Source organism: Eubalaena glacialis, chromosome 13, assembly GCF_028564815.1.
Source record: "Eubalaena glacialis isolate mEubGla1 chromosome 13, mEubGla1.1.hap2.+ XY, whole genome shotgun sequence".
Taxonomy (NCBI): Eukaryota; Metazoa; Chordata; class Mammalia; order Artiodactyla; family Balaenidae; genus Eubalaena; species Eubalaena glacialis.
The window spans coordinates 4,776,981-4,798,841 of record NC_083728.1 but is presented as its reverse complement, the minus strand read 5'-3'; the positions used below and the strand labels follow the sequence as shown (position 1 = coordinate 4,798,841).

General features: G+C 53.9%; 2 protein-coding genes and 1 long non-coding RNA gene across 9 annotated transcripts in view; 2 read left to right on the top strand and 1 right to left on the bottom strand.

The window, feature by feature from the left end:
* The first annotated feature begins 588 nt into the window (after positions 1-588).
* On the top strand, positions 589-1,750 carry LOC133104397 (neuroendocrine secretory protein 55-like). Its single transcript, XM_061210130.1, has one exon. It carries the CDS (start codon positions 1,016-1,018, stop codon positions 1,748-1,750), a length of 735 nt encoding a protein of 244 aa, XP_061066113.1. The 5' UTR covers positions 589-1,015.
* The window catches only part of GNAS (GNAS complex locus), a 67,003-nt gene continuing 46,850 nt past the window's right edge, over positions 1,709-21,861 (top strand). For 4 of the 7 annotated variants that reach the window (XM_061210122.1, XM_061210121.1, XM_061210120.1 and 1 more), the window contains exon 1: positions 13,996-15,922. In XM_061210122.1, coding sequence (XP_061066105.1) covers positions 14,011-15,922 — 1,912 coding nt within the window. In that variant the 5' untranslated portion in view covers positions 13,996-14,010. Of the gene's footprint in view, positions 1,793-13,995; positions 15,923-21,861 lie in introns of those variants that run through there. The other 3 variants (XM_061210129.1, XM_061210128.1, XM_061210127.1) reach the window with 1 other exon arrangement.
* LOC133104398 (uncharacterized) lies at positions 1,764-11,690 on the bottom strand. Its single transcript, XR_009703558.1, has 4 exons — positions 11,297-11,690; positions 9,598-9,763; positions 3,055-3,191; positions 1,764-2,774 (listed from the first exon to the last, which is right to left on the bottom strand). It is a non-coding gene; the product is annotated as an uncharacterized LOC133104398 (long non-coding RNA).

Below are 21,861 nucleotides of genomic sequence, written 5' to 3'. Positions count from 1 at the left end.
ACCAACAGGCTTGGGGACGTGTAAACCATCTCTCCGTCTGTCTGTGGGGGTCCTTCTTAGGGAAGATGCTCATCTATCCATCAGGTAACTAATTAGTCTCTTGAGTCCGCATTGGTGGTTGGGGGGATTGGAAACTGCTCAGATTACGGTCACTGTACCAGGTCTGCCAAAGGTGATCTCATGATTAATGATTGCCTGAGGTTGCCATGCTCAGACCGTTGAGCCCCTGGAAAATGCCCGGAACCGCACCGTTAATACTGACGTACAGATGCTCATTCCTCCGGAATATCCGCAATTTTGCGGTCTGGTTTTTAGCTGCTTCGGGCTTTGTTCAACTTATCGATAACCCTGGAGAAGCTGGGGAGCGGTACGGACCCCGTGGAGAACCCATGCCCAGCTGCGCAAGCTCTCTAACCTGTAGCTAGCTTGCTCCCTCGCTCCTTGGCACCCGCCAGGCCCCCAGCCGCTCCCATCGCCCAAATCCTTTCAAACAAGGTTCCCTCCTGCCACCTGCCGGCCCATTAGGGTCTACGCCTCGGGCTCGGCGCCACTGCGCAACTCGCGCGGAGCCGCCCCCGCCTCCCTACTGCACATGCCCGGCAGAAGTCCGGGCGCGCAACTTTGCAGAACCTCTCCGCCGCCGTTTCTCTTCGCCTCAGTCTCCTCTTTCCTCTCCCAGGCGAGAGGACCAGCGGAGGCACCTCTCCCGAGTCTTAGGCTGCAGAGTCTAAGACTTAGAGAGAGGAGCCTGGGAGGCGATAGACTTTTTCTCCCCTTTTCCCATCCCTTCATTTTGCCCAGAGAGGCAAATAGAGGCGCGGAGCTTTAGAAAGTTGAGTGGTCAAGAAGGTAGGTGCTTCCCTTTTTCTCCTCGCGCCGAGGTGGGGCTGGGACCTCCGCACCCAGCTTCTTAACCTCGCGAGGAGCACCTTTTTCGGCTCTAGCAGCCGATGCTCTTCGGAGCTGCTCTCTGCAGAGCCAGAGGGTGGGTCGGATTCGCCGAGTGTGCGTGAGGATGGATCGCAGATCCCGAGCTCAGCAAGGGCGCCGAGCTCGCCACAGTTACAACGATCTGTGCCCACCCCTAGGCCGCCGGGCAGCCACCGCACTCCTCTGGCTCTCCTGCTCCATCGCGCTCCTTCGCGCCCTTGCCACCTCCAGCGCCCGCGCCCAGCAGCGCGCGGCTGCCCAGCGCCGGAGCTTCCTTAACGCCCACCACCGCTCCGCCGCGCAGGTATTCCCCGAGCCCCCCGAATCCGACCACGAGCACGAGGAGGCAGACCTCGAGCTCTCCCTCCCCGAGTGCCTGGAGTACGAGGAAGAGTTCGACTACGAATCCGAGACCGAGACCGAGTCTGAAATCGAGTCGGAGACCGACTTCGAGACCGAGCCTGAGACCGCCCCCGCCACTGAGCCCGAGACTGAGCCCGAGGACGAGCGCGGCCCCGTGGTGCCCAAGCGCCGCACCTTCGACCAGTCTCTCACTGAGCGTCTCAACGCCCTGAGGTTGCAGAGCCCCGACGCCTCCCCGAGTCGCGCGCAGCCCAGCACTCGGGAGTCTGAGAGCCCCAGACAAGGGGAGGAGCCCGAGCCCGAGGACAAGGATCCGAGGGACCCCGAGGAGTCCGAGCAGCCAGAGGAGGAGGAGAAGCAGCGGCGGCGCCGCTGCAAGCCGAAGAAGCCCACCCGCCGCGACCCATCTCCGGAGTCTCCTTCCAAAAGGGGACCCATCCCCATCCGGCGTCACTAATGGAGGACGCGCCCCAGATTCTCCTTGTTTTCTTTGACCCAGGTTGGTGGCCCACCGCTAAACTGGGGAGTCTGGGGTCGGTGCAGGAGCGGCGGGAGGAAGGGAGGGAGAAGCAAAGGCAGGTTAGAAGGAAGGCGGGAAGAGAGCGGGCTCAGCTAGCTAGCCCTGGAGGCGGGGGCGCAGGGCGAGCTGGGAAGAGCTCCGCGAATCTCCCCCAGGGCGCTGGCGGGCGCCCGGGTGGCCAAAGGCTTGTTGGACGGAGGGGCGGCGGGGCGCTCCTCGCGCCCCTCTGGAGACAGCCTGAGGTCTCCGAGCTGGTGTCCAGGATGCACGACTGAATTCCGGGCGCGCCCCAGGTTTCGAGCTGCACACCCAGAAGGCACGGGTAAGTCACTTGTTTTACGTGCTTTTTTCCCTCCTAGAGTAAGTAGTCTCAAACCAGTTGGCCTTGGCGGGTGCCAGAAACGTGGTTCGGAGGTGCTCGCGCCAACTTTCAGAAAGCAGAGCCGCCCGGCTGTAGCGACACTGTTGCAATGTGCAAATACTAACCAGGCTGGGATTGGGCGACAACTCCGGAGACTGCCGGCTCCCGGGGAAAGTCGCGCGCGCGCGTGCGCGCGCGCCGCTTAAGACGCTCGGAGCCTAGAGCCCAGGTCCCGTCGCTGTCAATTTGGAGCCGCCGGACCTCGGCGCCAGTGCCCCCCGCGGCTGCGCGCCGGTCCTGGCCGCCACCGCCCGTCTCCGGGCGCTCGCGGGGCCGGAGACCGCAGCAAAGAGCGTGCGCACCTGCCCGCACGCCCCAGAGTCGACCTCTAAGAGCCGGCCGGCGGTTCCCCACGAGTCACCGGTGCTTGGAGGGCAGGCAGAGGAGGTACGGGAGTCTTGGGAGGTGCCCAACAGGCTACCAGGGTTGTGGCGTGGGCTTGGTCACGTCGGGGCATCGCCAGCCTTTTGGCGCAGCTAGTCTGGTGGCGGGGCTGGGTGCAGCTTGGCTGGAGAGGTCCCGGGCTGTTTGCGCAAGGGCCTGGGGATGTAAGAGAGGGGCTAAGAGGTCAGCGAGGTGGTCACGAGCGGAAAGGTAAAGCGCAACAAGGAACAAGCTGGAGAGGGACTCGCGCCTATCACCAGGGAACCCTACAACGCGTCCCCAAAGAGCGCGGCACCCGCCGAGCTGGGGAAAGGTGTTGGATCCGACGCAAGTCCTTGGGCGATCGGTCGAGAGGGGGCAGGGGCCGGCGGCTACGGCAGCCTCGAGGAGGGGAGGGGAGGGGAGAGGAGGGGAGGGGAGGGGAGGCTGCGCGCACCGGCCATTTTCAGCTCGGGTGGAGCTAAGTTTGGAATCTGTAACCTGGAGGCGAAGCTGCCCTGGTGTCGGAGCACAAAAACGGCCGCAATCCGGTAACGCATCTTCGGTGTGGAAAGTGTGCCTTTCTCACCAATCCTGGGGGAAAAGACTGGTTAGTGAAATGTATTTACAAAACCTCACCCGATTTGGAAATTGGCCGTATCTTGGTGCGCGCGCGTCTCGTTTGGCGTTGGTTTGAGCTATTCTGATGAGAGTGATTTGGGGGGGGGGGGAGTGAAACGTTTTGAGACTTGAAAAGACGGGTCAGGTTCTTAGACTCCTAAGATAAGGTTGCGGCCAGAAGGAACACACGTTAAAGGGTCTTCCTTCCAGGTCTCTTCCCTGGGAAAGGCATCGCGGAGCCCCAGAACTTAGTTATGCTGGGCTGCGGCGCTGACTAATGGCTGTTGGATGCTGTTCTGGTCTTCACTAGTAAATACCGGGTAGGGGGCTTCCCTGGGCAGCGGGGAAATGTCCAGAAGTCTGGAGGCTGCCGAAGACTTGTAGAAGGGTCCGGTGTGCCCTGGCTTTGGCTTGAAAGCGTGAAACTGCCTAAGTGAAATGGGGCTCCCCAAAGCTGACATTTCTACTTAGTGTAAAAACAGCAGTTCTGTGTTCCTTTCCGTGGCATTAAGTGTTCTGTTTTTTCTCTGTTAACGTCTTAGCAGCCTGAGTTCACCCAGTAAAATGTCTCTGGTGAATAGGCAAAATCAGCCAGGGTGCGGTTGGCTTTTTTGGTGTGCTTTTCAGTGCGAGGGCTGCCCTCACAGGCTGGGGAGTTTGGGGGGACCAGTTTTCCTGCAGAGCTGGGGTTTTCATTAGAGAAATTAGCATATCGCCTTGTTGCAGGATGAATATACAAGTTTTTTTTTAAAAGTCGTCAGTGCCTAGCCCACACCTGTCACCCCAGTCTTGGGCTCTTTTTTAACCTGAAGCCTGCATATGGAGAGGCTGGCTTTCTTAACTGTAACCAATATACCAGGTTAGTTGTTGCGGGGCGGGGCGGGGGGGCCCATCTAGGAACACACAGTTTGCCATCTTTCAGACGCTCCTCCATAAACTACCTGATTGTGAAAACCTGTTACCCACCCAACCCTCCCCCACTCAGTTCCCCTCCCCCACTCCCTCTCCTTCCATCCTGATTCCAGGGTGGAAGAGTCATTAGGCACATCCAAAACAACTGAGGAGCGTACCAAGCCCCTATGACCAGGACTCACGCCATGGAGAGGGGGTTTTGCTACAGAGACGCTTCAAAAAAAACCCTCTTTCTACCTAAGGCACTGGTGTTTAGCTGCCTCTCTTTTCTAGAGGCATTTCTGGCAAGTTTTCCAAGCATTCCCAGCTCACTAGTCTCCCAACTAGCCCTTTGTCTCGCCCTGCTCAACTGGGGTGTTAGCATTTGAATGGGCTTACTTGCCGTTGCAACTTAGGAAATTGTCTCAGAAAAAGCAGACCTTAGAGTTGACCACAGGGGTGAATTACCAGCCAGTTACAAGGTTTCGATTGGAGAGAAAGAGGAAGAGGAGGGGAAGGAGGGTTAAAGCTAGTTAAATAAAGCTATTTAAATTGTATGCTCTGATATTCAGGATTTTTAATTTTGTGACATTAATCATTTGCTTAATAGAAATGTGCTTTTTCTTGGACAAAGGTGCTCTTTGAACTGAACTTTTTGAGTTGGAAAGTCATGCAGCAGTGTTCAAATACTGTGTGGTGTCCACAGTCTGGTGTAGGTTTACTTCTAAGGTTTGGCAAACAAGACTTTTAATCTGTTTATCAGAATTCAGGAATTGGGAATTTTAAAGTTTGGAAGTGTTTTAAGATGATGTTTCTTTAACGCACTAGAAACTTTTTCCCCCTGGAATTGCTATCAGCCCTTTACCCTTCAGCCCTCATTTTTAGCAGCTGTGATAGAGGGTTTACTGAGAAAGCAAGCTGAAACTTCAGTGTTGGTAAGAAGGAGGTTTGTTTTTTTGTTTGTTTGTTTTAAATAACCTGCATGGATTTTACTTAATTTGTCTATTATTACTGCTCTTCATGTAAAGGGAGGCTATCGAGAGGAAACTGAGCAGAAACCTTGGTGTTTGGGAAAGTATGTCTCTTTAACAGAAAGGTGACCTATAACAGCAAATCACTAGAATCAAATTAAGCTTCCAGAGTGATGTCATATGCCAGCTCAAGTGCTGCCCTTCTCTTAAAAATTGTCCAGCAAAGGGGGAATGAGATTCTCATATTACATCTTTAATCCCCATGTTCCAGAAAGAGGGATGGAATTCCTCGTCCTGCTCTGCGGGTTTGACATTAATGACGCTATTTTCTAAATCCTGATGCCCCAGAACTGGGCAGCAGGATCTAAGACCTCAGGCTCTCCTCACCCTGGCCCTGCCCAGCAGCCTCGGGTCAGACCCAGTGGCCTCTGCCTCAGTTTCTTCACGTGCAAAATGAAGTAGCTGAAGAGATGGTCCTAGCATCCCTTTCTGCTCCCAACACTTGGAGGTTGATTAAGAAGCCCGGAGTTGCCCAATTTGACTCATACCAATGATTTTAATGCTAAAGGAGCCCCCCCAATGTTAAACGTTGATAGAATAAAAGCACCAGTTATGAAGAAATCCGTTTTGTGTTGATCTAATTTGATTTCCCCAAATCTGGTTTTGAATTGGGGGCAAAAATGGAGGCCAGTTAGAAATAAATAAATGATAAATAAGTAAGTAAATAAGCAAGCAGGCAAGTTAGAGAACTCAGAATTCCACTGTGTCCTGTTACTAACCAGGGGGGAAGAATGGCCTCCTCAAGAGCAGATACTTAGTGTTTGCCTTAGGTGTGCTCGTTTTCCCACCTGCTCTCCCTGATCTCAGGGTCGGAAGACAAGCTTTTCAGGGTCGGGGCAGGGAGCACTGCAGCCTGGAGATGCTGGCCGCTTTGGGAGAGAGCAAACTTAACAGCCCCGCTGCTTAACTGACCACAAGTGTTGAATATATTCTTTGGTAACACTTTCAAGTGCCCTGATTAGGTGAGACCTGAAAAAATGGCCCAGAGGCTGCAGCTAGTTAGGATAAACCAGTTTTCTCAACCTTTGTATTTTTTTTCTCTATCACTCCCTCCCAGGAGCTTCTTCAGACATCTTTTTCTTAAACAGTCCTCGCCCATAAAATGTGAGCACCACAGATACAGAGATATACTGTCTATGTTTCTGTACTGCGGGATCTGGTAATAGCTAAGGTTTTTTTTGCACTCCCCCCAAACCAATCTTGCCTCTGTTGCAAATGCATGAGATAAAGAAAGCAAATGTTTAAAAAAACTGGTTTATGTCAAATTAAGTGATTTAACATCCCGTTTTTGTTTTGTATTTTAAACTTTTGGGGGGCTACATATTAAAAGGCTCTATGTAAGGTGAATTTTACTGATGTTTGTTTTCTCTTTTTTCCATCTCGTGTTTTTTCCCCAAGCCCCCTGGTACCCATACTGGTACTAGTGCCTAGTTAGTTCACATGGCAGAGAAGCCAGAGTAAACAGCCTAGTGACTTCGTTCTCCCAAGACCAGGAGTCTGCAGTGCAGGGCCACCATCACCTGCTGATAGCACTCAGCCAGTTGAGGCAGGACACCTGAGAGGAGCTGGCGCCATGGAGCCTGCCCCCCAACTCCCTATTCCAGGGCAGAACCGGGAAGGCAGCCTCTCCAGCTTCACGTGTGGACACGGCCTGTTTTTATTCTATGGGCTTAGTTTAGGCTGAGCGCGTGGCCAATTAGCTGGGGGGCACAGCTATCAGAAAGGCCATAGCTAGAGGAGGCTTCATGGACAGAGGGCAGGTGGTGGCTGTAATGGGGGGTCGATGTGAGGACGACAAAAGGAAAAGAAGGTTTGGGGGGATCACAGGAAAAAGGAAAGAGGGAGACAAGACACCTGACAAGGAAAAGATGAGGTTTGGAGATGGGGGTCACAAAGCCTGTAAATGTGAGGGCTAGGAAGAACAGGCTGAAGCAAAAGATTGGGGGAGAAAGAGGTTTAGGGGCGACTCCGTGGCAGTCTTCAAATGCAACGTCAGCTTAGCATTAGGAAGAGCATTTTTCACAGCCAAGGATGACAGGGGACGGCCGCTAATGGGGGTCTCAGATTAGTCACCCTTAACGTCCCTGTCCCTCTGAGAGTCTCTTACAGGCCTGGCCCAGAAATTTCAATTTCATAGGTGCAGTAGAGTTGTCATACATATACCTCAGCTGCTTCAACTAAATGGAAAGATTCACAGCCTAGGAAATCTTGCTTTATATGGCTCAAATCCTAAGTCTTGGATTGTGGTTCAGGGAGAGTCCCCGAATCTCAAACTTGAGGGGTGTGAGGCGTGCAGGGCCAGAGTCTCCCCCACCCCGCCCCCGCTGAAGAAGACAAGTTTCTTCTCCCCGACGCGAGAGCCGGCTTCTGAGTGCCCTGGCTCGTGTTGCTGTCGCAGTTAGATTTCATTAGGAAACTTTGCTCTGGGTAATTGAGGTTGTACGCGAAGGTGAAATATACCATTCCCCTTAAATTCAAACCACATTGCCAAGAATCACCCGGGTGCCTGGAATTTCCACCATGAATTACCGAAATTTCAAACAGAGCTTCCACTAAAGCCAAATTTCTCTTCCGGGATTCCCTCCCGCCATCCCAGTCCCCCACTTTTGCCCGCTCTCTCTCAGTCCCCTTCCCGGGGTGGCACTGGAACCACCACTTCTCCCCCTGAAATTCTCTGCTGCATCACCAGCCAGCCTGGAATCCACAGCTTCGTCCCGGTGACTGGAGAATGTCTGGACCCACCCTACAAGTGCAGGGGGTCAGATGCCTGCCGGTCTGGCTGCAGACCTGGGTGGCCGGTCCAAGATGAGGGCTGCTGAGTACAGCTAGTGAGCTGAACTAAGGGGTCTGAATTCATAGTGGGAACCCTTGGCCCCTGGGGCTCCAGCCTGGAGCTTTTTAATCTGAGCAGATCAAGTCTTCTCATACATCTGGCTGCCACTGTCTTGTACCATCATCCCTGCATCTGCTCCTAACCCTCATCCATTTGAGGCATTTTCCTTGCACTTAGCATTTGCCTGAAACAGCCCGGTCACGCAGACCCTTCTGCAGACAGCAGTAGGCTGCTGCCGCCTCCACCGGCCATGGCTGGCAGAGGAGATGCTGAAAGGTAGAAGGATGGGCGCAGCGAGTCCTAATTGAACAGTAATTAATTGAACAGCTTCAAAGTCTTACTGCTACTCAGTCAGCACTCAGAAAACATTTGTCACCGGGAGGCTGAGAAACATAATCGCTGCCTGAATTCGCTTCCCTTTGTCCTCCCCTTTCTGCTTTTGCCTTTTCCTCACAACTGGTGGAGGGATTCTCCTTCTCCTCATTTGACAGTCACCCACTGACAACTAATGACTCGAGGGGGCTGCAGAGAAGGCTCTTCTGCAAACTGCCCCCCACCCAGCCCCCTGCTAGGAGGAAGTGCCACCGCCAAAGATCATTTTTTCCTGGTTTCTGCTCTCTTCTCTCTTGCCTACCCCGCCTTCCTCTCAAGGGACCCTCTTCCACTTTGATTTCTCTTTCTTGAATACAGGGATGAACTAAAAAAGAAAGCTGACAGGCAGCTACTTAAAATCTGGATGGGCCTTGTGCCTTGGGCAATGAGTAAGAGTCCCCGAACGCAAGTACACTGACGATCGTTCACTGATGATGACGTGTGCTGCCATGGAGGCGTCGATATAGCGCAAGATGGAGTTGGGGAGGCCCAGGGAGTCGTGTGGAGCCACCAAGGAAGGGGGCCACATCCCTGCAGGTGGCACTGGTGCCTTTCAGAGTCAACAGTGAAGAAATACCGTCTTTCCATTTGGGGTTACCTCTTTACAAAAAGCCAGCCGATGGCTACCTGTGGCTCCTGGGCCGTCTGGTCTGAACAGACTGACTTTCCTTAGAAGTGCAGCATTTAACTGAAACATGAGTAATTTTCCCATCCTTTCTTAATGCATCAAGTGGAGAAAAGCTATCCTTTTCAAGTAGCTGAGAATATATAATTTTCAAGAACCCTTCACCTGGATACTGAGAGCCAATCCTCTCCTCTCACGGGCACCTCATCTCACTGCAGCCCCTCGCACACTCCCTGTCGGGTAGGGTCCAGACCCTGGCCCGCAGCTTCACCCCAGCTCAGCCTTCCTTCAGGCACCCTGACTAGCCTAAAGAGCCTTCCTCTTCCTGGGCTGCGTGAACCCATTAACTAACTCTCTTCCCCCTTCCTGCTCATTCCTAGAAAAGATTTACCTCTTCCCCGATAGAAATCCATCCAGAATTGGTAATCTATGCCCCAAGTACTTTGCGATTATAAAATTACAATGGCAGATCCTAAAAACTGTGCCCTCTGGCCATCTCCATCCAGGTCAAGGCCACATTTCTGTCTTAGCCAACAAGATCGCCAGCCCTGAATGGGCTCGCCAGACAGTCCCACCAATCAGGGTGGCCCCCAGTCAGCCCACCAGCTGATCACCCCCAGCTCTTACCATACCCGTTCCTTGGGTCCCTGTGGCCAGGCTACCCAGCTGCCTTTCAAACATCGGCCACGTTGCTGCAGTCTCTCAGGTCCCGCTGCTGATCTGTGGTGGAGTTTCAGCTCTGATCCCCACTCATCCAAGTGATTTGGGGTTTTCAGATTCTGGTAGCCAGTCACTAGAGAAAAATAAGAGTGGACAAAAAGGGGAACACTGGAGTTAAATGCTGGCATTTTTTCTCCTTGGTCCAACTTTAACTGTTAAAGTTCCTACTCAAGTCTAAGGGTCCTTTCTCAGCCCACAGCAGCGGGGCAGTTTCAACTGGGGGCGATTTTGCCTCTCAGGGGACGTTTGACAAAATTTAGAGAATTTCTGGTTGCTACAACTAAGGGGATGCTACATCTAGTGGGTAGAGGCTAGGGATGCTGCTAGGCATCCTTCAGTGCCCAGGACAGTCACCACAGCAAAGAATTACCTGGCCCCAGATGTCACCAGTGCAGAGGTTAAGAAACCACCATCGAGATGAGATCTGTTGACCAATTCTTAAACTCTTCCCTCCGGCGTACTCCCACCCATCCCGTCCTAGGCCCACTGCTCTCTCCTGTAATGTCCCCCCCTTTCCCTCTCCAGTGCTCCAGGTGTTTGAGCTTCTATCACCAAACATATTTCTCCCCTTGAAGGTTTTATCTGATCTAGTGATTTCATATCCTAAGAAGGATAACTGTCCCTTTGAATTCGGGGTCTTTACCTTCCTTCTAAACTTCCGTCCCCTCCTCCTAAATAATAAGCTGAAGAAAATCTCCACCCAGACTGTACATCCTTCCTTCCCCTCTGCCATGTCTAAAACCAGACTGGCTCCACCACCATGCCAGCTTCTCTCCAGATCCTCCACAACGTCCCGATCCCACAGGTGTCCCATCATCCAGGCGCCAGACTTGACTCCGCCACCCTTTGTGCGTCGCACAGAAGTCGCCAGAGGGTCCTCTGGGATCCCTCTTGAGTCCCTCCCTCCAGCCCTCCTGCTTCCTTCCCTGTGCGTGGTTCTCTCTCCCTTAAAGGTCATGACCAGACACAGCCTCCTTTGTTCTCTTCAACAGGACCATCCTCCGCACTGCCTCAAACCTGTCCTAAAACTAGGCTCAAATCCTCACTTGCAGGACAAAAAAAAAAAAATTCAGTATCTCTTCCATTTCCTACCAAAAGAGCCTCAAAACTGCTTGCCCTGAGAAATCCTACCCAATTTTTCCTGCCTATCTCTCCCGCTGCTCCTCCCAGACCCGGCGAGGTGGCCTGTTCTCTTTACCCAGCCATGTGCCGCGTTTCCCACTACTGGATCTTTGTTCGTGGTAGGCCAGCGTCTCCCATCCCCCCCCTTCTGTTCACAGCCTAGACATCTATTCCTCCATAGAGGCCCACCTGAAACTCCATTTTCCCCAGCAAGGTCCCCCCAGTTGCAGGTCTTTTCTTTCGTTTTTACGTTGCTCAGCCTCTGCGAGGGAGGCCCGCTGTCTGCCCAGTCTGTATCCCGCCAATGCCTGTGCTCTCCTGGCGAACAACCAGGATGCTACCGGCTCATGAGGATGTAGAACAGAGACCCTGTGCCCATTCCTTGCTGACGTGGGCGGCGCGCGAGGCCTGGCGAGCGCAAACCGTCCCTCTGGGGGCCCCCATCGTGGCCTCCCTGAGGCTCCAAACCGCGACGTCTACTAACCTTCCACTTCGGCAGGGCTCAGCACCCCCGCGACCTCAACTCCTTATCCATCTGGGGCCGCTCCTCTGCAGCGGGGCAGTGAGCCCCTCTCCTCAGGGTCTGGGCCCTCTACCTCCAGGCCCTGGAAACCCTGCTCCTCGCCTCACCCCGGCGGCGGATCCCTGTTAGGTGGGCTCGCCCACCGCCATCAGCGAGAACAAGGGTTGGTCCCTGAGAGCCCTCACCTCCCCTTTCAGCCTTGGTGACTTGGGGCGCCAGGAAGAGCGACCCCAAGGCGCCACCCGGCCTCGTGGCGGTCCAGGCCTGGCCGCCATACGCCCGCCCACCAATCCGCTTCTAACCACCCCAGCCGCATAACCTCTTAGGGCGTTCCAACGCGGCGCCCCCTATTGGACCTCCCACTCATATCCGGTTTCCGGTCCGACGCCCCCCGCTCATTCGCCAGGCAGCCTTGATTGGCGTGACCCCAGCCCAATGGTCGACCCAGCGCTGGGGTCGGAGGGGAGCGAGTTGACTGTTGCGACCCAGTTGGCCCATTCAGTGGATGCCCAAAAGGTTGAGCTGTTACGCGTGAGGACAGTTGTCCAAAGTTTGAACCAAAGTTCAGTGTTGGCACTTGGAAGTGTGTAGACCCGAAGAGCTGAGAGGAGACTCCCTTGGGGAGGCTCCACATGTTACCCGGGGTCCAACTTGGTCAGCTTTCCTCCTCGCAGCGCGGCCGCGTGCGGGGGCAGTGAGGCGCTCTGGCTGTGACCCCCTCGTTTGAAGAGGGTTGCGTTAGGTTTCACGAGGTTGGAGCGTGCGTGCGTACGTGGTTCGCTCGACTGCGGCTGGCAGATACAGCGATCCAGGCGATGCGATCCCAGCGATGCGCCCCGCTTGCCGCATTCCCGCCGCCCCTCCCCCCGCCTTAAGGCCAGGCGACCACCTGACTCTTGCCCAGCTGCCTTCCACCGAAAAGTGGCTCACAGGTCCCTGTCACCCACTGGTGAGACAGATACGATGCCCGAGTCCCGGGTCTTACGCGAACCGCAAACAGCAAATTTTTCCCGGGGCTTAAAGCCAGATTTCGCCGACCCCACACCCAGATCAGTGTGCATGCACGCGCGAGCCCACCCAGGTGGTGTGGGCATTGATCCCCGCCGGCTCGGAGCCCACCACGCGCTACGGCGACGGGAATGCAGCCGGGCGACTGCCGGGTTTGTGGCCGGACTTGTGTGCCTCCTCAGCGGGCTCAAGCACTGGAAAAGTAAAGCAGCTGCTCTGGGAGACCCACAGCGAGAGCAGGACTGGAAGGGGGCTGGAAGAGGGGCTAGAGGAACAGACTGACCAACCCCGCAGCCGGTGCCCGAGGCGGGGAGCAGCGCACCGCGGCCGCAGCTGCCCGCGCGGCACGGTGTGTATTTTTGGATTTGGTGCGCATGGGGTTTTTCAGTCTCTGAGACCACCCTAAACCGGCCATAAATTTCAACTGAAATTCCATTTAGCCCTTCCCCCCGCACAGTAGGACCCCCGGAACTCTGGGGCCTACAGTCTGTGGGGTCCCTGTGTGCGTCCCATGCTCCCCCCCCCCGTTCCGTGCCGCGGCAGCTACCGCTTAGAGAGTCTCGGTGGTAGATGCCCGAGACCCTCGTATTCCCCTGTATTTATCATAGTCCCCATAAACGGGGAGGAACCCTGCCTGCGCCACCGCAGGCCACTGCTGAGACCCCAGAGTGTGGTGGGGATGGGGGACATAGAGGTGCTTTATAGGAGCTAGCCTCGGCAACCGGCAAACAAAAACTGCAGAAGCGATGGGAAGTATCCCAACACATTTTAAAAACAAATTGCGTGCTCACACTCGGCACCCCTTGCCCCTCGCCTCCTGCCTGCTCCGCCGGTGGGCTCACGACCACCTGTCGCATCCCCGCGCGCGCCTGCACCCCCTTCCCACGCGCCCAAAGCCTTGCGCTCCAGACTCGGAGCTTAGGATCCGAGGCTGCTGGGGGCTGGGGCTCAGGGGTTCAGGGGTAATTTGGGGTTATGAAACACTCCTGCAGTCCCCCCTCCCCTCGAGGAGAGTCTGTTGGGTCTGGGAGGGAGGGTTTCAGCTCCTGCGCTCAAGCAGCCCGGGGCCCACGTCTTGCATCACGTGTCCCGCAACGCAGGAGAGCTCTCTGGCCAGGGGAGAAGAGAGGAGAAAGACTCCAAATCAGTCAGGGAGAGGACTGGAAGGAGCCAAAACGTCCCTGCGTGGCCTGCGCTCATCAGCCCCCTTACCCAAAGTCCGGGGCTCCCGGCTCCCGGAGCCGGCTCCCGGAGCCACCTCGGCCGGGGCTGGCGTCCCCTGGTGGCAGAGAAAGAGCACTACGAGCGATTTTCGGACCGAATCGGCGCGCTCCTCTGATCCAAGCAGGCGGGGCTGGCCTGGAGCTGAGAGAAAGAGAGAGGAGGGGACGAGGCAGGCCAAAGGGGGGGCCAGGGGCAGCCTGAGGGGATAAAAAGTGGCCAGAAAGGAGCCAAGACTCAACCAGCAACAATAGACTTGATTCTGCCATGGTCTGGGGTTTGAGGTCCTGAACCCCTAGACCTCACTAGGGTTAGAAAGTAAGGTTGGAGAACTTTCCGGCTGGTACTTTGATTTTTTTTTTTTTTAATATTTTTTTCACCCTAGTTCGGTCGGGTGCTCCGTCTTACGGGGCCCCAAGTTTATTTTAAGAAGCCGCCACCGTGTTATGGGCGTGCGCAACTGCCTCGACGGCAATAATATGTCAGGACAATGCAATAGCCCCCTTGAACTCGGGGAACAGCCCGAGCAACCACCTTTGGAGGCCCCAGGGGCAGCTGCCCCCGGTGCTGGGCCTGGCGCAGCCGAAGAGATGGAGACCCCACCGCCTCACAGCGAGCCCATCCCCGTCGAGATTGAAGGTGAGGCCTGTGGACCCCCAGAAGTCTCCAGGCCCAAGTTCCAGGGCCTCAGCCAGGCCATCAAGGAAGCCGGAGCCCATGGAGGCTACAGCCCACCTCCTGAAGAAGCCATGCCCTTCGAGGTCGAGCAGTCCAGCTTGGGAGGCTTCTGGCCTACCCTGGAGCACCCTGGAGACACCACTGGGGCCCATGCAGGCCTTGAAGCCTTCAGCCCACCGATCGTGGAGCCCGGAGCCTTCGGTGAGGCTAGGCCAAGCCTGGGAAGCTACAGCCCTCCTCCCGAAGAAGCTATGCCCTTTGAGTTTGAGCAGCCTGCCCAGGGAGGCTGCAACCAACCTCTCTTGCAGGTCTCAGACCTCGCTCCAGGAGGCCCAGGTGCGGGGGTCTTCAGGGCTCCTCCCGAGGAGCCCCGAGCCCTCAGACCTGGAAACGCAGGCTTCAGAGGAGGATGCAGCCCTCCCCCTGAGGAGGACATGCCATTTGAGTTTGATGGAGCAGCCTTTGGGGACGACAGCCCACCCCCTGGGCTCCCCCGAGCTATCCCACAAATCGACGGCCTTGGCGGCAACCAGATCGCGGCAGTCGCGGCCCCGAGTGCGGTCCTCCTCGCTCCCGCCGCGAACGAGCCCCCCCTCTGGGTCCCAGGCATCATCGGCAGCCCATCTCGAGAGGCTGTCAGACCTCCTCCACACTTCGCGGGCGACAGCCCCCCGATGGAGATCTCCGGACCCCCGCGCGAGATTGGCAGCGCCCCCGTTGGGGTCGACGACGCTCCCGTCAACGTGGACAGCCCCCCAATCGCGCTTGACGGCCCGCCCATCGAGGTCTCCCGAGCCCCAGTTAAGAGAGAGCAAGCAGAGGGAGAGAGACCCCCAGTTGAGGGAGAAGCAGCCGAGATGGAAGGAGGCTCAGCCACCGCTGCCGCGGAGAGAGGCAAAGTCCCCGATCCCGGAGACAGAGCCCCTAACGCCGGAGCAGCCCCTGACACGCCAGCCGCCGGGGCAGCCCCTGCCGCCCCTGACACGCCAGCCGCCGGGGCAGCCCCTGCCGCCCCTGACACTCCAGCCGCCGGGGCAGCCCCTGCCGCCCCTGATGCTCCTGCCGCCCGGGCAGCTCCTGTCGCCCGGGCCGCTCCTGTCGCCCGGGCCGCCCCTGTCGCCCGCGCCACCCCTGTCGCCCGGGCCGCTCCCGCCGCCTGGGCAACCCCAGCCTCTGGAGCGCGACCCAAGATCAGTTTCCTCAGACCCCCCAGCCCCGAGATCCAGGCTGCCGATCCGCCTCCTCCGCAGCCTCCTCGCGCGTATGCCTGGCGGGGCAGGTCTGAGCGCAGCTGCTACCGCGGCGGCGACGACGACGACGACATGTCGGCCAGCAGCGACAGCGGAGACGAATCCGACGACGGGACCTTCGGATGGCGCCGCTGGTTTCGGTCCAGGCGAAACCGCCGCCGCCGAAAGAGCCGGCGCAACTTGCTCCGCAACTTCCTTGTTCAGGCCTTCGGAGGCTGCTGCTGCCGATCCGAGAGCCCCCAGGCCAGAGGCTCCCTCAGCCCCAAGGTCAAGAAGGTTGCCCTGGCGGAGAAGCGCAGACAGACCCGCAAGGAAAGCATGGAGAAGCGCGCCCAGAAGCGCGCCGAGAAGAAACGCGGCAAGCTCATCGACAGGCAGCTCCAGGACGAGAAGATGGGCTACATGTGTACGCACCGCCTGCTGCTGCTAGGTAATGCGGCGGACGCTGCCCGCGGGGAGCAGGGCCGCCCGGGGGCCCCGGGAGCGGGCGGCAGGGCTGCCCGGTGGGGCCTGGGGCCCGGCGGCGGGAGGAGGGGGTCTGGGCAAAGGCGGAAAGAGCCTGCCAGAAAGTTCCAGCTAGGGGCCCTAACTTGGCCCCGGGAGCGGGAGGGGTCTCGGGTGGGCTTGGGTGGCGAAGTGTATGCCCTTTAGGGAGAAAAGTGGTGCCGTACAACACTGAGGGTCGTTTCCAGCTGGACAAACCAGCGCCAGCGACCGTAAGACGTCGCCGAGTCGTGGGGTGGGGGACGGCAAGAAAGGCGGGGGCTTCAGGTGAGCCAGGAACTGCAGGGGAGGGCTCCGGGGTCGCTCAGGCTAGGCTGGCTGGGGCCGTTGGTGGGTTGGGGTCATTGGGGAAGGTGCGTCCCCGCCTCGCCTGGCACGGCTGCTTGGACTAAGACGGCTTGTTGTTGGTGTGTGTTGGTGTCCATATTGTGTCCGCCTGTGCATGATATGCTCAAGCGTTCTCCCATTCCCGCCCCTGGCACCCCCAAATTACCCGCCGACTGTGTACTTGTACCGGGGAACGGGCTGTCTTGTGTTTTGCGCCATTGCGCGGGCAAAAACTTTCCGTGTTCGCACACTCGGGTGGTAACCTGTGCGCTGGCGCTGTGCAGCGGGCGGCGCGAAAACGCCCGAGAAGGTAGCGGGAGAAGCCGGGCAGGATGTCGGGCCGCTGGCGGGGCGGGGGGAGGGGGCCGCCTCCGGCCGGCCTCCGTAACCTGTTTTCTGTCTGTCTTTCTCTCTTTTCTCCCTTTGCGCTAAGCGTTTCCTCACTTCTCATTCGTTCGCCCAACCCTCCCGCCTTTACGGTTGAAAAACCAGACACTCAGGTATCTGGGGCGTCCGGGGCTGCGCGCAGAAATTCGGTGTTCTGCACACACTCTGCCCACCTGGCGGGGGATGGAGGGAGGAGGGGGAGAAAACCCCCCCACTTAACCCGCTGTAGGCGAGTCCCAGATCCCAAACCACACGGGGCTGGTTCTGAGGGGGAAGGGGATGGGGGGGTGGGAGGGGGGCGTGGCCATGTTTAAAAAATATGAAATCATTTTTCTTCCTAGGGAAGAGCCTGAGGTAAGCCAATCATTTACCCTTTTACAGAATACAGTAGGAGGGGCTTGGTTTAAAGAGAGAGGGGTTATGCGTTGGGAGTGGAATGCCCATCTTGTGTTTGAAATGCAATTAAAATAAAACTTTTAAAAAAATGCTTCCAGTGTATTTTAAGTGTGTGGACAAAATGTGATAAAACTGTGAGACATGTAAATGTTTGCTTGTGAATTTTTTCAAGCAGCTTTAGCTGGGGGCAAAGAGGCTCAAAGGTAAGATCCTCTGCATATGGGCTTGGGATACAGAAACATTAAAAAGATGTTAATAATCCCATTGGAAGGGTACCTTTGGTGGCCCTGGCCTTCCCCCTCCTCCTCCCTTCACCTATGCCAGCTTTCAGGGTCCTCTCCCCTCTCCAGGACCTCCCTCCTCCCCGCACAGCGAGACCCTCTCCCGTATCTCCAAGTCCCTCCCTGGCCCCGCCCAATTCCCCCCTCCCTCTCCCCTCCCCTCTTCCCCCTCCCCTAGACTCAGCTCAAACCTGGGGCTTGACTCTTGTGCCACAGCTAATCAAAGCAGCAATTAGCAAAGGTCTGAATGTGGGGCTTAAGTGAAAATTTCAGATGTGAAACTCCACAATCTTAATTTCTTTATTTATTCTCTAAGACCTCTCAAGGGATTTCAAGATCACAACTTTTCAGGCGGTGCTACGTTTGTTTGCTAAATATTTTATAATGTGTGATGGTGTCTATTAATGACCTTATGGGCATCACTGGTTGCTGTTGTGATATGTGCCTCTTACGCATCACAGTTTTAGATGTGATGGTCATTCTATTTATGCCCACCCAGGGAAATATGGACAACATCATTTCCCCAAAAACATACAGGAGGGAGACAGTTTTACATTTCAGATGCCTCAACTGCGTGGAAGGCACAGTGCCTCAAACGACAACGTGCTGTTTTCCTGCAGACAACTGATTTTGCCACAAGAGCCCCAATATCCCAAGCATAGCTTGGATAGCAAATATCCCAAGCATAGCTCTGGGTAGCAAACCTGTGATGGGGGAGGCGGCCATAATTGAGGGGAGACAGGAGAGCCAAGTGACGGTGCGCACTTGACCCCTAATTGGCCAGTGCCCCTCATATGCCGGGGCCTCAGTTGCCTCATTTGTGAAATGAAGCTTTCAAGCAGATCTTCACTAAATTCTCCTTTGCTCCAGGGCCTGAATCCCCTATTCTGGGGGTTTGGGATGGGGGTGGGGAGCACCATACACTTAAACCAGGACTGGAGCCTTAAACCATAGATTATGCACGCATCGACTCTGTAGCAAACAGTCCGTGTCTGGGGCTGAGCCTTAAGAATATTAGACGTTTCCCTTGCTTACCCATGTTTTATATGCAGGGGGAAAAATTCACCTTAAGTAAAGAAAATTAGCTGGGGTCACCCTGCCATCATCCTGGCCCTGCACCCAGGTCAAGCACGTTCGCATGCAGTGTAGTCCAGTGAAACGTGGGCCCTGTCTAGCATGAACCTGAATTCAGAAAGCCAGATTGCCTGCTGTGGCAGTGCGGCTTGTTGAGCCAGGCTGCAATCTGACAAGGTTTCATTTTGCCAAAGTGACAAGAGAGGCACCCCGCTGGGTCTGAATTACTGATTGCGGAGGGGGAGAGGAGGCAGGATGAAGACCCACTTCCATTTAGACAAGCCTTTTCACTAACATTTAAATCCTAACATATAAAACAAGACATCCGTATACGCTGACCACTGAAAATGCAGATCAGATGACCATCCTTTGATAATTGGTGACATACAGATTCATCTGTTGCTTTAAAACTGTGTGTGTTTCTGTGTATATACCCTCTCCATTTTTATTGCCCAAACAGCTTAACCACATTATAGGGAATCTTAAAAAGGAAAAAGGTAGATAAATAGTTAGAAATAGATAAATAGATAGACAATCAGTAACATGACTGAAATTCTAGAATAGCTAAAACATTGAAGCCTTTTTCTTACTCAACACTAGCCAATAATAGACTTATTTCCATGTTTCTGTTGCCTTTCTGAATAATTTTGGTGGCTTAAACATGTTTTGGAAACCTAATTTGGGTGATTCCCTCGTTTTTGTTAAGAATTGAAGGGACTGCTAGACTAGAATTTCTTAGTAGCTGCTGAATTTATTAAAATTGTGCAGGCAAATGCTATATATAATAATGGCTATTCTGCCATGACACTTTATTTATACAGTGAATCTCAATTAATTGTATGATAATTTATTTATGCCACCAGGTGCAACAGTGAGGCATCCATCTCATCCTGCTGGAGTGCCCTTTTTCTTTGCTTTGCTTATTTATTTATTTATTTATTTATTTATTTTTAATTCAGAGATTTTTCCGTATTCAAAATGCCTCCACTGAGCTGTTTGGTGCAGTGGGAAGGGCATGGCTTACCAGGCCAAAAATCTCTTCCTTGCCTTTTAAAATCCAATTTCCATAGATTTTTCTCAAAAAAAAAAATGCCTTTCTATACAGCTATGTTAATTTTTATCATTCGCCTACGTTACATATATCATGGAAAACTGGTATTAAGCAAAAAAAGTGGGGTTTGTCACCTTTTTGTACATTCCTCCCACGCCCTTACTCTCCCCACCCCCAGCTTGAGAGGGATAGCCTCACTGCCTTCAGAATTGTTAGTAACCTGTAAGAGTAATGATTACACATAATGATAGCACTTTTTTTTTTTTTACTGTAGTTTTAAAAGCCTTTCATCCAGTCACATTTGTCCTTTGCAACAGCCTTGGGCAGTAAAAATGTGATGGGACCCCATTTCATAGGCAAGTAAACCAAAAGCTCAGAGATTAAATGTCAGGGACTTTTACTCAAAGACTGCAAAGTAAGTGAAGGAATCAGAAGTTTCTAATTCAGTGCTTACCCCCAAAATGCGGTAATAAGCTATAAAGCGTCATTTCAGTGTGAGGCATGATTATTGTTAAGTGCGCTACGTGCTCTTAAAATCCCTTGTCAGATGACAGGTGTCCTGCAGTCTTCTGCTTCCTGAATTATAGCCAGAACCAGACAGATCCTTGGTTATAAATGTCCATTGAGTGTACGTGAAATGTGAGCCTCCTCATTGCTGGGATACCTGTCACTGCTGTGGTGATATTTTGTTTCCACATTTGCTGTAATTCATCTGCCAACACTGCAGTCTTTGTTTGTTTGTTGGACTTCTTTTTTTAAATGCAGGTTTTCTTTAAAGTCTTTTTAAAATCCCCCAGAAGTGTTCTTTAGCAAGGTCTAAAGCTTTTTTCTTTACTCAGGTTTCCACTAAAAAATCATTATCATCATCATTTAAAAATACAGTTGCTTTTATGCATAGCCCCTCCATTATTAGTGTTTGAGTGTAATAGACTGTTTAGAATCTCCTGGCCTGGATCTAATGACCCTATTAAAATAACTATTGCTCCATATTCTTCATAGTGATTATTTTTTAAAAGTATTCCTTCCTTTCAGTCGGGGCTAATTCCTTCTTAGTGAGTGTCAGTACATAATCTTGGAAATCACCTTTGACTTTTATGGGGGAAGGTTGGTATTAAGCAAAAAAAAAAACTTTTTTAGAGAAGGTAACCTAATTGACTAGATTTGAAATTCTCCATCCCAACCGTGTGTCTTCTTTTTAGAGTCAATTTCCCCACCAAATAAAATATACCCCTCACCCCCAGCAAAACCGTGGCCCTCCAAATCCCTCTCCATTAAGTGACTTTTAGGAGGCATGTAAATAGCAAATGAAAACTGGTCTCTACACTTCTTGGTTTCTTTAACCTGTGGCAAAGGCGGGGTTCTTCCCAACCCACCTTGTGCCTCCTGGGGTTTCTAATGGAATGTGAAATTACCATGCCAGTTGTCCATTTCAAAATCGGATTCCTCTGCAAGTGTAGCAATTTTCAAAACAGAAAGGGCAGGGCCAGTTGCTGTGACAGGGTTCCCACCAGCAGTTAAAACAGTTAGTCAAGTCAGTCTAATTAACCCTCTCCAGCTCTGGTGGCCCCCCAGTAAGAGGAACTCAGACTCTGGCCCTGTTAACACCAACCTCAACAGATTTCATTGAATTAGGCTGAAAGGGTCTTTGTCCCATCAGATTCCTGTTCTGGCCTGTGGTCACCCTGGGCATAAGAGCCTCATCTCTTCAGGGAGTGAGAGAAAGATGGGCCTGAGTCTCTCTCTTTGGGATTCTGCTAAAGAGTCAGCAAGTCAAAGTGGCCTTTATAAAACTGAGGAAGGCTAGTGGGAAGCCCCAGATACAAACTGGCCATTGGAGTAGGCCAAGGGAGGGGAGGGGTGTTTGCAGAAGAATCAGAGGAAGATGTGTCCTTTTCCTTAATTCCTCTAAAATGGGGGCCAGATACTAGAAATTGAGAGAAGCCTTTAACCCAGGGCCTGGCACATGTAAGTGTCTGATAAATGGTAGCCATTATTTTTAGAAATTTACTTTTCTTCCTGGACTTTTCTCTCCCTGGTCCAAGTGAGGTTTTTTTTTTTTTGGTGTTTTCTGTTTGTTTTTAATATTTTCTTGGCCATACCGTGTGGTATATGGGATCTTAGTTCCCCGACCAGGGATCGAACCCATGCCCCTTGCATTGGAAGCGTGGCGTCTTAACCACTGGACCACCAGGGAAGTCCCTGGTTGTTGGTTTTTTTGTTTTCTGTATTCCCCATGAGACCTAAAGTTCTAAAAGTCCCAGGCACCCATCCTGTCTTTCTGTCTCGACGTTTCAGAGTACACTCTTTGTACACGTTTTATAAATAAGGGTCAACCCAAGCCGTAGACTG

What these genes read in the sequence shown, in the direction of transcription:
- LOC133104397 (XM_061210130.1), top strand. Translation starts at nt 1,016, where the DNA reads ATGGATCGCAGATCCCGAGCTCAGCAAGGGCGCCGAGCTCGCCACAGT.